The 15164-nt window shown below is 47.0% G+C and overlaps 1 protein-coding gene across 1 annotated transcript in view; it reads left to right on the top strand.

Moving 5' to 3' along the window:
• The first annotated feature begins 1750 nt into the window (after nt 1-1750).
• The window catches only part of LOC138666181 (fap1 adhesin-like), a 55891-nt gene continuing 42477 nt past the window's right edge, over nt 1751-15164 (top strand). The window contains exon 1 of the mRNA XM_069754421.1: nt 1751-1844. Coding sequence (XP_069610522.1) covers nt 1751-1844 — 94 coding nt within the window. The remainder of the gene's footprint in view (nt 1845-15164) is intronic.

Raw genomic sequence — 15164 nt, 5'->3', positions numbered from 1 at the left:
TCCCCCTGTGCAGAAGCGGGAACTCGAGACCTAACACACAGTGCTCCATACTGTATAATGGCCGCACATGATGCTCCATACTGTATAATGACTGCACATGTTGCTCCATACTGTATAATGGCCACACAGTGTTCCATACTGTATAATGGCCACACAGTGCTCCATACTGTATAATGGCCGCACATGATGCTCCATACTGTATAATGACTGCACATGATGCTCCATACTGTATGATGACCACACATGATGCTCCATACTGTATATTGGCTGCACATGATGCTCCATACTGTATAATGGCCACACAGTGCTCCATACTGTATAATGGCCACACATGATGCTCCATACTGTATAATGACTGCACATGACGCTCCATACTGTATAATGAACACACATGATGCTCCATACTGTATAATGACCACACATGATGCTGCATACTGTATAATGACCGCACATGATGCTGCATACTGTATAATGACCCCACATGATGCTCCATACTGTATAATGGCCCCACGTGATGCTCCATACTGTCTAATGACCGCACGTGATGCTCCATACTGTCTAATGACCGCACGTGATGCTCCATACTGTCTAATGACCGCACGTGATGCTCCATACTGTATAATGACCCCACATGATTCTCCATACTGTATAATGACTGCACAATATTGTTCCATACTGTATAATGACCCCACATGATGCTCCATACTGTATAATGACTGCACGCGATGCTCCATACTGTCTAATGACCGCACATGATTCTCAATACTGTATAATGACTGCACATGATGCTCCATACTATATAATGACTGCACATGATGCTCCATACTGTATAATGGCCACACATGATGCTCTATAGTGTATAATGACCGCATATGATGCGCCATACTCTAAAATGACTGCACATGATGCTCCATACTATATAATGACTGCACATGATGCTCCATACTGTATAATGGCCACACATGATGCTCCATACTGTATAATGACCACACATGATGCTCCATACTGTATAATGACTGCACATGATGCTCCATACTGTATAATGACTGCACATGATGCTCCATACTGTATAATGACCCCACATGATGCTCCATACTGTATAATGACTGCACATGATGCTCCATACTGTATAATGACTGCACATGATGCTCAATACTGTATACTGGCTGCACATGATGCTCCATACTGTATAATGGCCACACACAGTTCTCCATACTGTATAATGATCCCACATGATGCTTAATACTGTATAATGACCCCCTTCCTGTATGCATGGCTCATTTCCCCCTCCTGTATGCATGGCTCATATTCCCACCCACCCCCGTATGCATGGCTCATACTCCCCCCCCCCTCCTGTATGTATGGCTCATATTCCCCCCCCCGTATGCATGGCTCCTATTCTCCCCCCCCTCCTGTATGCATGGCTCATATTCCCCCCCCCCCCTGTATGCATGGCTCATATTCTCCCCTCCCTCCTGTATGCATGGCTCATATTCCCCCCCCCCGAATGCATGGCTCATATTCCCCCCTTCCCCCCCCTCCTGTATGCATGGCTCATTTCTCCACCACCCCCCCGCGCTCCCATCTTCAATGGCGCGGCTACCGTCCTCCTTCATCCCCCCCACCCTGTCCCCCGTCCCTCATACTTACCTGTTCCTCACCGCGCGGCCTTCCCTCCGCTCTGTCCCGACTCCCGGCTCAGCACCTTCTTCCTGGGTGAGCGGTCATGTGATACCGCTCATTAAGGTTCATGAATATGCACATATTCATGAACCTTAATGAGCGGTACAACGTGACAGCTCATTCAGGAGCGCTGCAGAAGCCGATACCATCGCTGGAGCAGGGTGAGTATCGTCTTCAAGGAGGGCGGGGGGCGTTGTCGGTCGGGAGGTGACCCAGCTTTTATAAAAATAAAAAAAAACAGCCACAAACCTTGCTCAGGTGCCACCCTGTTGTGAATTCCGCTCTTGGGCTCCCTCCGGTGGTTGTAAGTAGCATTTTTGTGAGTTCTGCTCTTGGGCTCCCTCCTGTGGTTTTGAGTGGTATGGCTGCTTCTTGGATTTAGCTTCAGCAGCTGTTTTCACTGATCGTCTTTCTGGCTCGGCTATATTAGTCTGGCCTTATCCCTCATTCATTGCCAGTTGTCAATTGTTCCTGCCTGGAGCCATTGCTCTTAGGACTTTTCTGACTCTCTGACCAGTTCATCAAAGCTAAGTCCTTGCTTGTCCTTTTGCGGTTCACTTGTTGTGGACTTTGTTGTTCAGCACTTTCTTTGTTTTTGTTCATTTGTCCAGCTTTTCAGTATGGATCTATTCAGCTAAGCTGGAAGCTCTGGGCAGCAGAGTTTACCCTCCACACCTTTAGTCAGGTGTGGAGATTTTTGCATTTCTCTGCGGTGGACTTTTTCTAGTTTTTATTACTGACCGCACAGCGTTCTGTCCTGTACTATTTCTATCTAGCTAGAAGTGGCCTCCTGTGCTAAATCTTGTTTCATACTACGTATGTCATTTCCTTCTCCTCTCACAGTCATTATTTGTGGGGGGCTAATCTATCCTTTGGGGATTTTCTCTGAGGCAAGATAGTTTTCCTGCTTCTATCTTTATGGGTAGTGTTATGAATAGGTAATTCAGAACCACAATGGACCTTGAAGTTCAGAGCACACAAAGTGACCTGACAGTAACCAAAAAACATAGGACGAGCTCTGAGACGTGGGAACTCTGCTGACCGCAATCCCTAATCCTATCACACCACACTAGAGGTAGCCGTGGATTGCGCCTAACGCTCCCTAAGCAACTCGGCACAGCCTGAGAAACTAGCTAGCCCTGAAGATAGAAAAATAAGCCTACCTTGCCTCAGAGAAATTCCCCAAAGGAAAAGGCAGCCCCCCACATATAATGACTGTGAGTAAGATGAAAATACAAACACAGAGATGAAATAGATTTAGCAAAGTGAGGCCCGACTTACTGAATAGACCGAGGATAGGAAAGATAGCTTTGCGGTCAACACAAAAACCTACAAACAACCACGCAGAGGGGCAAAAAGACCCTCCGCACCGACTAACGGTACGGAGGTGCTCCCTCTGCGTCTCAGAGCTACCAGCAAGCAAGAAAAAACAAAATAGCAAGCTGGACAGAAAATATAGCAAACAAAAGTAACACAAGCAGAACTTAGCTTATGCTGGGAGACAGGTCACAGGAACGATCCAGGAGGAAGCAAGACCAATACTAGAACATTGACTGGAGGCCAGGATCAAAGCACTAGGTGGAGTTAAATAGAGCAGCACCTAACGACTTAACCTCATCACCTGAGGAAGGAAACTCAGAAGCCGCAGTACCACTCACATCCACCAACGGAAGCCCATAGACAGAATCAGCCGAAGTACCACTTGTGACCACAGGAGGGAGCTCGACCACAGAATTCACAACAGTACCCCCCCTTGAGGAGGGGTCACCGAACCCTCACCAGAGCCCCCAGGCCGACCAGGATGAGCCATATGAAAGGCACGAACAAGATCGGCAGCATGGACATCAGAGGCAAAGACCCAGGAATTATCTTCCTGAGCATAACCCTTCCACTTAACCAGATACTGGAGTTTCCGTCTCGAAACACGAGAATCCAAAATCTTCTCCACTATATACTCCAACTCCCTCTCCACCAAAACCGGGGCAGGAGGATCAACAGATGGAACCATAGGTGCCACGTATCTCCGCAACAATGACCTATGGAATACGTTATGGATGGAAAAAGAATCTGGAAGGGTCAAACGAAAAGACACAGGATTAAGAACCTCAGAAATCCTATACGGACCAATGAAACGAGGCTTAAACTTAGGAGAGGAAACCTTCATAGGAATATAACGAGATGACAACCAAACCAAATCCCCAACACGAAGTCGGGGACCCACACAGCGTCTGAGATTAGCGAAACGTTGAGCCTTCTCCTGGGACAAGGTCAAATTGTCCACTACATGAGTCCAAATCCGCTGCAACCTGTCCACCACAGTATCCACACCAGGACAGTCCGAAGACTCAACATGCCCTGAAGAGAAACGAGGATGGAACCCAGAATTGCAGAAAAACGGCGAAACCAAGGTAGCCGAGCTGGCCCGATTATTAAGGGCGAACTCAGCCAACGGCAAAAAGGACACCCAATCATCCTGATCAGCAGAAACAAAACATCTCAGATATGTTTCCAAGGTCTGATTGGTTCGTTCAGTCTGGCCATTTGTCTGAGGATGGAAAGCCGAGGAAAAAGACAAATCAATGCCCATCCTAGCACAAAAGGCTCGCCAAAACCTCGAAACAAACTGGGAACCTCTGTCAGAAACGATGTTCTCTGGAATGCCATGTAAACGAACCACATGCTGGAAGAACAATGGCACCAAATCAGAGGAGGAAGGCAATTTAGACAAGGGTACCAAATGGATCATCTTAGAGAAGCGATCACAAACTACCCAAATGACCGACATTTTTTGAGAGACGGGGAGATCCGAAATAAAATCCATAGAGATATGTGTCCAAGGCCTCTTCGGGACCGGCAAGGGCAAAAGCAACCCACTGGCACGAGAACAGCAGGGCTTAGCCCGAGCACAAATCCCACAGGACTGCACAAAAGAACGCACATCCCGCGACAGAGACGGCCACCAAAAGGATCTAGCCACTAAATCTCTGGTACCAAAGATTCCAGGATGACCAGCCAACACCGAACAATGAACCTCAGAGATAACTTTATTCGTCCACCTATCAGGGACAAACAGTTTCTCCGCTGGGCAACGATCAGGTTTATTAGCCTGAAATTTTTGCAGCACCCGCCGCAAATCAGGGGAGATGGCAGACACAATTACTCCCTCTTTGAGAATACCCGCCGGCTCAGGCAAACCCGGAGAGTCGGGCACAAAACTCCTAGACAGGGCATCCGCCTTCACATTTTTAGAGCCCGGAAGGTACGAAACCACAAAGTCAAAACGGGATAAAAACAGCGACCAACGAGCCTGTCTAGGATTCAACCGTTTGGCAGACTCGAGATAAGTCAAGTTCTTGTGATCAGTCAAGACCACCACGCGATGCTTAGCTCCGTCAAGCCAATGACGCCACTCCTCGAATGCCCACTTCATGGCCAGCAACTCTCGATTGCCAACATCATAATTTCGCTCAGCAGGCGAAAACTTCCTGGAAAAGAAGGCGCATGGCTTCATCACCGAGCAATCAGAACTTCTCTGCGACAAAACAGCCCCTGCTCCAATCTCAGAAGCATCAACCTCGACCTGGAACGGAAGCGAAACATCTGGTTGACACAACACAGGGGCAGAAGAAAAACGACGCTTTAACTCTTGAAAAGCTTCCACAGCAGCAGAAGACCAATTGACCACATCAGCACCCTTCTTGGTCAAATCGGTCAATGGTTTAGCAATACTAGAAAAATTACAGATGAAGCAATGATAAAAATTAGCAAAGCCAAGGAACTTTTGCAGACTCTTCAGAGATGTCGGCTGAGTCCAATCATAAATGGCCTGGACCTTAACAGGGTCCATCTCGATAGTAGAAGGGGAAAAAATGAACCCCAAAAATGAAACCTTCTGAACACCAAAGAGACACTTTGATCCCTTCACAAACAAAGAATTAGCACGCAGGACCTGGAACACCATTCTGACCTGCTTCACATGAGACTCCCAATCATCCAAGAAGACCAAAATATCATCCAAGTATACAATCAGGAATTTATCCAGGTACTCTCGGAAGATGTCATGCATAAAGGACTGAAATACTGATGGAGCATTGGCAAGTCCGAATGGCATAACTAGGTACTCAAAATGGCCCTCGGGCTTATTAAATGCAGTTTTCCATTCATCGCCCCGTTTAATACGCACAAGATTATATGCACCACGAAGATCTATCTTGGTGAACCAACTAGCCCCCTTAATCCGAGCAAACAAATCAGATAGCAGCGTCAAGGGGTACTGAAATTTGACCGTGATTTTATTTAGAAGGCGGTAATCAATACAAGGTCTCAGCGAACCATCCTTCTTGGCCACAAAAAAGAACCCTGATCCCAATGGCGATGACGACTGGCGAATATGACCCTTCTCCAAGGATTCTTTTACGTAACTCCGCATAGCGGCGTGCTCAGGTACAGATAAATTAAACAGTCGACCCTTAGGAAACTTACTACCAGGAATCAAATCGATAGCACAATCACAATCCCTATGCGGAGGTAGGGCATTGGACTTGGGCTCATCGAATACATCCCGGTAATCAGACAAGAACTCTGGGACCTCAGAAGGGGTGGATGATGAGATAGACAGAAATGGAACATCACCATGTACCCCCTGACAACCCCAGCTGGACACAGACATTGATTTCCAATCTAATACTGGGTTATGGACTTGTAGCCATGGCAACCCCAACACGACCACATCATGCAGATTATGCAACACCAGAAAGCGAATATCCTCCCGGTGCGCAGGAGCCATGCACATGGTCAGCTGGGTCCAGTACTGAGGCTTATTCTTGGCCAAAGGCGTAGCATCAATTCCTCTCAATGGAATAAGACACTGCAAGGGCTCCAAGACAAACCCACAGCGCCTAGCAAACTCCAAGTCCATCAAATTCAGGGCAGCGCCTGAATCCACAAATGCCATGACAGAAAAGGAAGACAAAGAGCAGATCAAAGTAACGGATAAAAGAAATTTCGACTGTACCGTACCAATGGTGGCAGACTTAGCGAACCGCTTAGTGCGCTTAGGACAATCGGAGATAGCATGAGTGGAATCACCACAGTAGAAACACAGCCCGTTCTGACGTCTGTGTTCTTGCCTTTCAGCTCTGGTCAAAGTCCTATCGCACTGCATAGGCTCAGGTTTATGCTCAGATAATTGTCATGATCCCAATGGCAGGGGATCACAAAAGGACAAGCAGAAAAACAAAAACAAGCTCTAGGGTGATGGAACCTGAGCTGACCGCGATCCTGAACCTACACACACAACTAGCAGTAGCCGGGGAACGTGCCTACGATGATTCCTAGACGTCTCGCACCAGCCGAAGGACTAGCTTCCCCTATAAGAAGAAACACAGACCTCACTTGCCTCCAGAGAAACACCCCACAGAAATAGCAGCCCCCCACATGTAATAACGGTGAAATGAGAGGAAAGCACAAACGTAGAAATGAAAACAGAATCAGCAAAATGAGGCCCGCTAAAGCTAGATAGCAGAGGATACAAAAGTGAACTGCGCGGTCAGCGAAAAACCCTTCAAAAAACCATCCTGAAATTACTTGAACTCATGTGCCAACTCATGGAACATGAGGAGTAATTTCAGCCCACTAGAGCAACCAGCAGCAAGGAGTCACATAACAGCAAGCTGGACGAAGACAAAAAGTAAGCAAAACATAGAACAGGAAAATCAAAACTTAGCTTGTCCAGAAGATAACAGACGCAGGAAGCAAAGGCAAACAGACACGCTGATTACATTGATAGCCGGCGAGGAAATGACAAAACAGCCAGGTTAAATAGGAAACACCCATAACCTGATGGAACAGGTGGACACCAGAGACCGCAGAGAACACAAGTCACCCAGTACCATCAGTAACCACCAGAGGGAGCCCAAAAACAGAACTCACAACAGTACCCCCCCCTTGAGGAGGGGTCACCGAACCCTCACGAGAACCACCAGGGCGACCAGGATGAGCCCTATGAAACGCACAAACCAAATCGGCAGCATGAACATCAGAGGCAATCACCCAAGAATTATCCTCCTGACCATAGCCCTTCCACTTGACCAAATACTGGAGTTTCCGTCTGGAAACACGAGAATCCAATATCTTCTCCACAACATACTCCAATTCACCCTCTACCAGCACCGGAGCAGGAGGCTCAAGCGAAGGAACGACAGGTACCTCATACTTCCGCAACAACGATCGATGGAACACATTATGAATAGCAAACGATGTCGGGAGATCCAAACGAAACGACACAGGGTTAAGAATTTCCAAGATCTTATAGGGACCGATGAACCGAGGCTTGAACTTAGGAGAAGAGACCGTCATAGGAACAAAACGAGAAGACAACCACACCAAGTCCCCAACAAGAAGTCGAGGACCCACGCGGCGACGGCGATTAGCAAACTGCTGAGCCTTCGCCTGGGACAACCTCAAATTGTCCACCACATGACTCCAAATCCGATGTAACCTATCCACCACCATGTCCACTCCAGGACAATCAGAAGGCTCCACCTGACCAGAGGAAAAACGAGGATGAAACCCCGAATTACAAAAGAAAGGAGAAACCAAGGTAGCAGAACTAGCCCGATTATTAAGGGCAAACTCGGCAAGCGGCAAAAAGGAAACCCAGTCATCCTGATCAGCCGAAACAAAACACCTTAAATAAGTTTCTAAAGTCTGATTAGTTCGTTCCGTCTGGCCATTCGTCTGGGGATGGAATGCAGATGAAAAGGACAAATCAATGCCCATCTTAGCACAGAACGTCCGCCAAAATCTAGACACAAACTGGGATCCCCTGTCAGAAACGATGTTCTCCGGAATGCCATGCAAACGGACCACGTTTTGAAAAAACAGAGGGACCAACTCAGAGGATGAAGGTAACTTAGGCAAGGGTACCAGATGAACCATCTTAGAAAAGCGGTCACACACAACCCATATGACGGACATTTTTTGAGAGACAGGGAGATCCGAAATAAAGTCCATGGAAATGTGCGTCCAAGGCCTCTTCGGGATAGGCAAAGGTAACAACAATCCACTGGCCCGAGAGCAGCAAGGCTTAGCCCGAGCACAAACTCCACAAGACTGCACGAAAGAACGCACATCCCTCGACAAGGAAGGCCACCAAAAAGACCTGGCCACCAAGTCTCTAGTACCAAATATTCCAGGATGACCTGCCAACACAGAAGAATGGACCTCGGAGATGACTCTACTGGTCCAATTATCCGGAACAAACAGTCTTTCCGGCGGACAACGATCAGGTTTATCCGCCTGAAACTCCTGCAAAGCACGTCGCAAGTCTGGGGAGACAGCCGACAAAATCACCCCATCCCTAAGGATACTAGTGGGCTCAGAATTTCCAGGGGAGTCAGGCACAAAACTCCTAGAAAGAGCATCCGCCTTCACATTCTTTGAACCTGGCAGGTAGGAAACCACAAAATTGAAACGGGAGAAAAACAGTGACCAACGAGCCTGTCTAGGATTCAGACGCTTGGCAGACTCAAGATTTGTGATCAATCAAGACCACCACACGATGTCTAGCACCCTCAAGCCAATGACGCCACTCCTCAAATGCCCACTTCATGGCCAAAAGCTCCCGATTACCAACATCATAATTCCGTTCAGCGGGCGAAAATTTTCTAGAAAAGAACGCACATGGCTTCATCACTGAGCCATCGGAGCTTCTCTGTGACAAAACCGCCCCCGCACCGATCTCGGAAGCATCAACCTCAACCTGAAAAGGAAGCGACGTATCTGGCTGACGCAACACAGGAGCAGAAGAAAACCGGCGCTTAAGTTCCTGAAAGGCCTCCACAGCCGCAGGAGACCAATCAGTAACATCAGCACCCTTTTTAGTCAAATCCGTCAAAGGTTTAGCAACACTAGAAAAATTAGTTATGAAGCGACGTTAAAAATTAGCAAAGCCCAAGAACTTCTGTAGACTTTTAAGAGATGTAGGCTGTGTCCAGTCACAAATAGCCTGAACCTTGACGGGATCCATCTCAATAGTAGAAGGGGAAAAAATATACCCCAAAAAAGAAATCTTCTGGACTCCAAAGAGACATTTAGAACCCTTTACAAACAAAGAATTGGCCCGCAGGACCTGAAACACCCCCCTGACCTGCTGAACATGAGACTCCCAGTCATCAGAAAAAAACAAAACATCATCCAGATACACGATAATAAATTTATCCAGATATTCACGGAAAATATCGTGCATAAAGGACTGGAAGACCGAAGGAGCATTAGAAAGTCCAAAAGGCATCACCAAATACTCGAAATGGCCCTCAGGCGTATTAAATGCGGTTTTCCACTCATCACCCTGCCTTATCCGCACAAGATTATACGCACCCCTAAGATCAATCTTAGTGAACCATTTAGCCCCCTTAATGTGAGCAAATAAATCAGTCAACAATGGCAAAGGATACTGATATTTGACTGTAATCTTATTCAAAAGACGATAATCTATGCAAGGCCTCAAGGAACCATCTTTTTTAGCCACAAAAAAAAAACCTGCTCCCAAAGGGGACGAAGATGGACGGATATGACCCTTTTCCAAGGACTCCTTAATATAATTCCGCATAGCAGTATGCTCTGGCACTGACAGATTGAACAAACGACCTTTCGGGAACTTACTGCCAGGAATCAAATCTATAGCACAATCGCAATCCCTGTGAGGAGGAAGCGAACTGAGCTTAGGCTCCTCAAAAACATCCCGATAATCAGACAAAAATGCCGGAACCTCAGAAGGAGTAGATGAAGCGATAGAAATCGAAGATGCATCATCATGAACCCCCTGACATCCCCAGCTTAACACAGACATTGTTTTCCAGTCCAGGACTGGGTTATGAGTTTGTAACCATGGCAGACCAAGCACTAAGACATCATGTAAATTATACAGCACCAGGAAGCGAATCACCTCCTGATGAACGGGAGTCATACGCATGGTCACTTGTGTCCAGTACTGAGGTTTATTCATAGCCAAAGGTGTAGAGTCAATTCCTTTTAAAGGAATAGGAACTTCCAGAGGTTCCAGACTAAACCCACAGTGATTGGCAAATGACCAATCCATAAGACTCAGGGCAGCGCCTGAATCCACATAGGCATCGACGGAAATGGATGATAATGAATAAATCAGCGTCACAGACAGAATGAACTTAGACTGTAAAGTACCAATGGCAACAGACTTATCAACCTTTTTTGTGCGTTTAGAGCATGCTGATATAACATGAGCTGAATCACCACAATAAAAATACAAACCATTTTTCCGCCTATAATTTTGCCGTTCACTTCTGGACTGAATTCTATCACATTGCATTATCTCAGGTACCTGTTCAGAAGACACCGCCAAATGGTGCACAGGTTTGCGCTCCCGTAAACGCCGATCAATCTGAATAGCCATAGTCATGGACTCATTCAGACCTGTAGGCGCCGGGAACCCCACCATAACATCTTTAATGGCCTCAGAAAGACCATCTCTGAATTTTGCAGCCAGAGCGCACTCATTCCACTGAGTAAGGACCGACCGTTTCCGAAATTTCTGACAATATATTTCTGCTTCATCTTGCCCCTGAGAAAGAGCCAATAAAGCTTTTTCAGCCTGAATCTCTAGGTTAGGTTCCTCATAGAGCAAACCCAATGCCAGAAAAAACGCATCCACATTGAGCAACGCAGGATCCCCTGGTGCCAATGCAAATGCCCAATTCTGAGGATCACCCCGCAGGAAAGATATAACAATCTTGACCTGCTGAGCAGGGTCTCCAGAGGAGCGAGATTTCAAGGAAAGAAACAACTTACAATTATTCCTAAAATTCAGAAAACTAGATCTATCTCCAGAAAAAAACTCTGGGACAGGAATTCTAGGTTCAGACATAGGCGTATGTACAACAAAATCTTGTATATTTTGAACCTTAGCAGCAAGATTATTCAGGCTGGAAGCCAAACTCTGGACGTCCATGATTAACAGCTAAAGTCAGAGCCATTCAAGGATTAAGAGGAGGAAAAAAGCAATCAAGCTGCAATTAAGGCTAGGCAGCACACACTGAGGAGGAAAAAAAAAAATAAAAAATAACCTCAGACTACTTTTCCTCCTACTTCAGCCAAAACGAAGACCAATTTTTATTTTTTATGGCCGGCTATACTGTCATGATCCCAATGGCAGGGGATCACAAAAGGACAAGCAGAAAAACAAAAACAAGCTCTAGGGTGATGGAACCTGAGCTGACCGCGATCCTGAACCTACACACACAACTAGCAGTAGCCGGGGAACGTGCCTACGATGATTCCTAGACGTCTCGCACCAACCGAAGGACTAGCTTCCCCTATAAGAAGAAACACAGACCTCACTTGCCTCCAGAGAAACACCCCACAGAAATAGCAGCCCCCCACATGTAATAACGGTGAAATGAGAGGAAAGCACACACATAGAAATGAAAACAGAATCAGCAAAATGAGGCCCGCTAAAGCTAGATAGCAGAGGATACAAAAGTGAACTGCGCGGTCAGCGAAAAACCCTTCAAAAAACCATCCTGAAATTACTTGAACTCATGTGCCAACTCATGGAACATGAGGAGTAATTTCAGCCCACTAGAGCAACCAGCAGCAAGGAGTCACATAACAGCAAGCTGGACTAAGACAAAAAGTAAGCAAAACATAGAACAGGAAAATCAAAACTTAGCTTGTCCAGAAGAAAACAGACGCAGGGAGCAAAGGCAAACAGACACGCTGATTACATTGATAGCCGGCGAGGAAATGACAAAACAGCCAGGTTAAATAGGAAACACCCATAACCTGATGGAACAGGTGGACACCAGAGACCGCAGAGAACACAAGTCACCCAGTACCATCAGTAACCACCAGAGGGAGCCCAAAAACAGAACTCACAACAGATAATACCGCCAAATGGTGCACAGATTTACGCTCACGCAAGCGTCGACCGATCTGAATGGCCAAAGACATAGACTCATTCAGACCAGCAGGCATAGGAAATCCCACCATGACATCCTTAAGGGCTTCAGAGAGACCCTTTCTGAAAATAGCTGCCAGCGCACATTCATTCCATTGAGTGAGCACGGACCACTTTCTAAACTTCTGACAATAAATCTCTATCTCATCCTGACCCTGACATGAGCCAGCAAATTTTTCTCTGCCTGATCCACTGAATTAGGTTCATCGTACAGTAATCCGAGCGCCAGAAAAAAACGCATCAATATTACATAATGCAGGATCTCCTGGCGCAAGGGAAAATGCCCAGTCTTGAGGGTCGCCACGTAATAAAGAAATAATGATCTTAACTTGTTGAACTGGGTCACCAGAGGAGCGAGGTTTCAACGCCAGAAACAGTTTGCAATTATTTTTGAAACTCAGAAATTTAGCTCTATCTCCAGAAAACAAATCAGGAATAGGAATTCTTGGTTCTAACATAGAATTCTGAGCCACAAAGTCTTGAATATTTTGTACTCTTGCAGTGAGATGATCCACACATGAAGACAGACCTTTAATGTCCATCACTACACCTGTGTCCTGAACCACCCAAATGTCTAGGGGAAAAAAAAGGCAAAACACAGTGCAAAGAAAAAAAAATGGTCTCAGAACTTCTTTTTTCCCTCTATTGAGAAGCATAGTACTTTGGGCCTCCAGTACTGTTATGAATAGGTAATTCAGAACCACAATGGACCTTGAAGTTCAGAGCACACAAAGTGACCTGACAATAACCAAAAAACATAGGACGAGCTCTGAGACGTGGGAACTCTGCTAACCGCAATCCCTAATCCTATCACACCACACTAGAGGTAGCCGTGGATTGCGCCTAACGCTCCCTATGCAACTCGGCACAGCCTGAGAAACTAGCTAGCCCTGAAGATAGAAAAATAAGCCTACCTTGCCTCAGAGAAATTCCCCAAAGGAAAAGGCAGCCCCCCACATATAATGACTGTGAGTAAGATGAAAATACAAACACAGAGATGAAATAGATTTAGCAAAGTGAGGCCCGACTTACTGAATAGACCGAGGATAGCTTTGCGGTCAACACAAAAACCTACAAACAACCACGCAGAGGGGCAAAAAGACCCTCCGCACCGACTAACGGTACGGAGGTGCTCCCTCTGCGTCTCAGAGCTACCAGCAAGCAAGAAAAACCAAAATAGCAAGCTTGACAGAAAATATAGCAAACAAAAGTAACACAAGCAGAACTTAGCTTATGCTGGGAGACAGGTCACAGGAACGATCCAGGAGGAAGCAAGACCAATACTAGAACATTGACTGGAGGCCAGGATCAAAGCACTAGGTGGAGTTAAATAGAGCAGCACCTAACGATTTAACCTCATCACCTGAGGAAGGAAACTCAGAAGCCGCAGTACCACTCACATCCACCAACGGAAGCCCATAGACAGAATCAGCCGAAGTACCACTTGTGACCACAGGAGGGAGCTCGACCACAGAATTCACAACAGGGTAGTTGCTCTTAGGCTGTGACGAGATGCCTAGGCAGAGTTAGGAGCATTCCACGGCTACTTCTAGTGTTTTGTTGAGCTTAGGGACTGTGGTCAGTATAGTTGCCACCTGCTAAGAGCTAGACGCATGTCGCTCCTTAATCACCAGATCATAACACCGCCCCCTGCATTGTCCCCACCCTAGGCACGTAGTGCGGGACAACTAATGTCCTGCCCAGGATCGCGGGGCTGACTGTCAAAATCAGGACAGTCCCGCGGGATCCGGGATGGTTGGGAGGTATGCTATAACAGCAGTCTGGATGTGTAATCTGGAGCCCCCTATATCAGCAGTCTGGATGTGCAGTCTGGAGCCCCCCTATAACAGCAGTCTGTGTGTGTAGTCTGGAGCCCCCTATAACAGCAGTCTGGATGTGCAGTCTGGGGCCCCCTATAACAGCAGTGTGGAGGTGTAGTCTGGAGCCCCCTATAACAGCAGTCTGGATGTGTAGTCTGGAGCCCCCTATAACCGCAGTCTGTGTGTGTAGTCTGGAGCCCCCTATAACAGCAGTCTGGATGTGCAGTCTGGAACCCCCTATAACAGCAGTCTGGATGTGTAGTCTGTAATCCCCTATAACAGCAGGCTGGATGTGTAGTCTGGAGCCCCCTATAACAGCAGGCTGGATGCATACCTCCCAACCATCCCGGATCCAGCGGGACTGTCCTGATTTTGACAACTCCGCGAGCCCGGGCGGGACATTAGTTGTCCCGCAGTGGTTGGGAGGTGTGCTGCAATATCAGGCGGTCAGTCTCATCCCCGCACCCGCAGAGCAGCCTGAGCACAGCACACCACATATTGGCTGCTCCGTGCGCACAGGACCTGTGATGAGGTCACAAGAGGGGAGGAGTCAGGGGTCTCATGATCGGGACCTCCATGGTTTACAGGACTCGGCTGTTCTGGTTACCAACTTCCTAGCCATGGTGCTGATGGATGAGGTAAGTAAGCTGCTTGTTATGTGTGGGGTC

The sequence above is a fragment of the Ranitomeya imitator genome, chromosome 2 (genome assembly GCF_032444005.1).
Source record: "Ranitomeya imitator isolate aRanImi1 chromosome 2, aRanImi1.pri, whole genome shotgun sequence".
NCBI lineage: Eukaryota > Metazoa > Chordata > Amphibia > Anura > Dendrobatidae > Ranitomeya > Ranitomeya imitator.
Note: the sequence above shows the minus strand (reverse complement) of the source record. Positions and strands in the feature narration are given on the sequence as shown.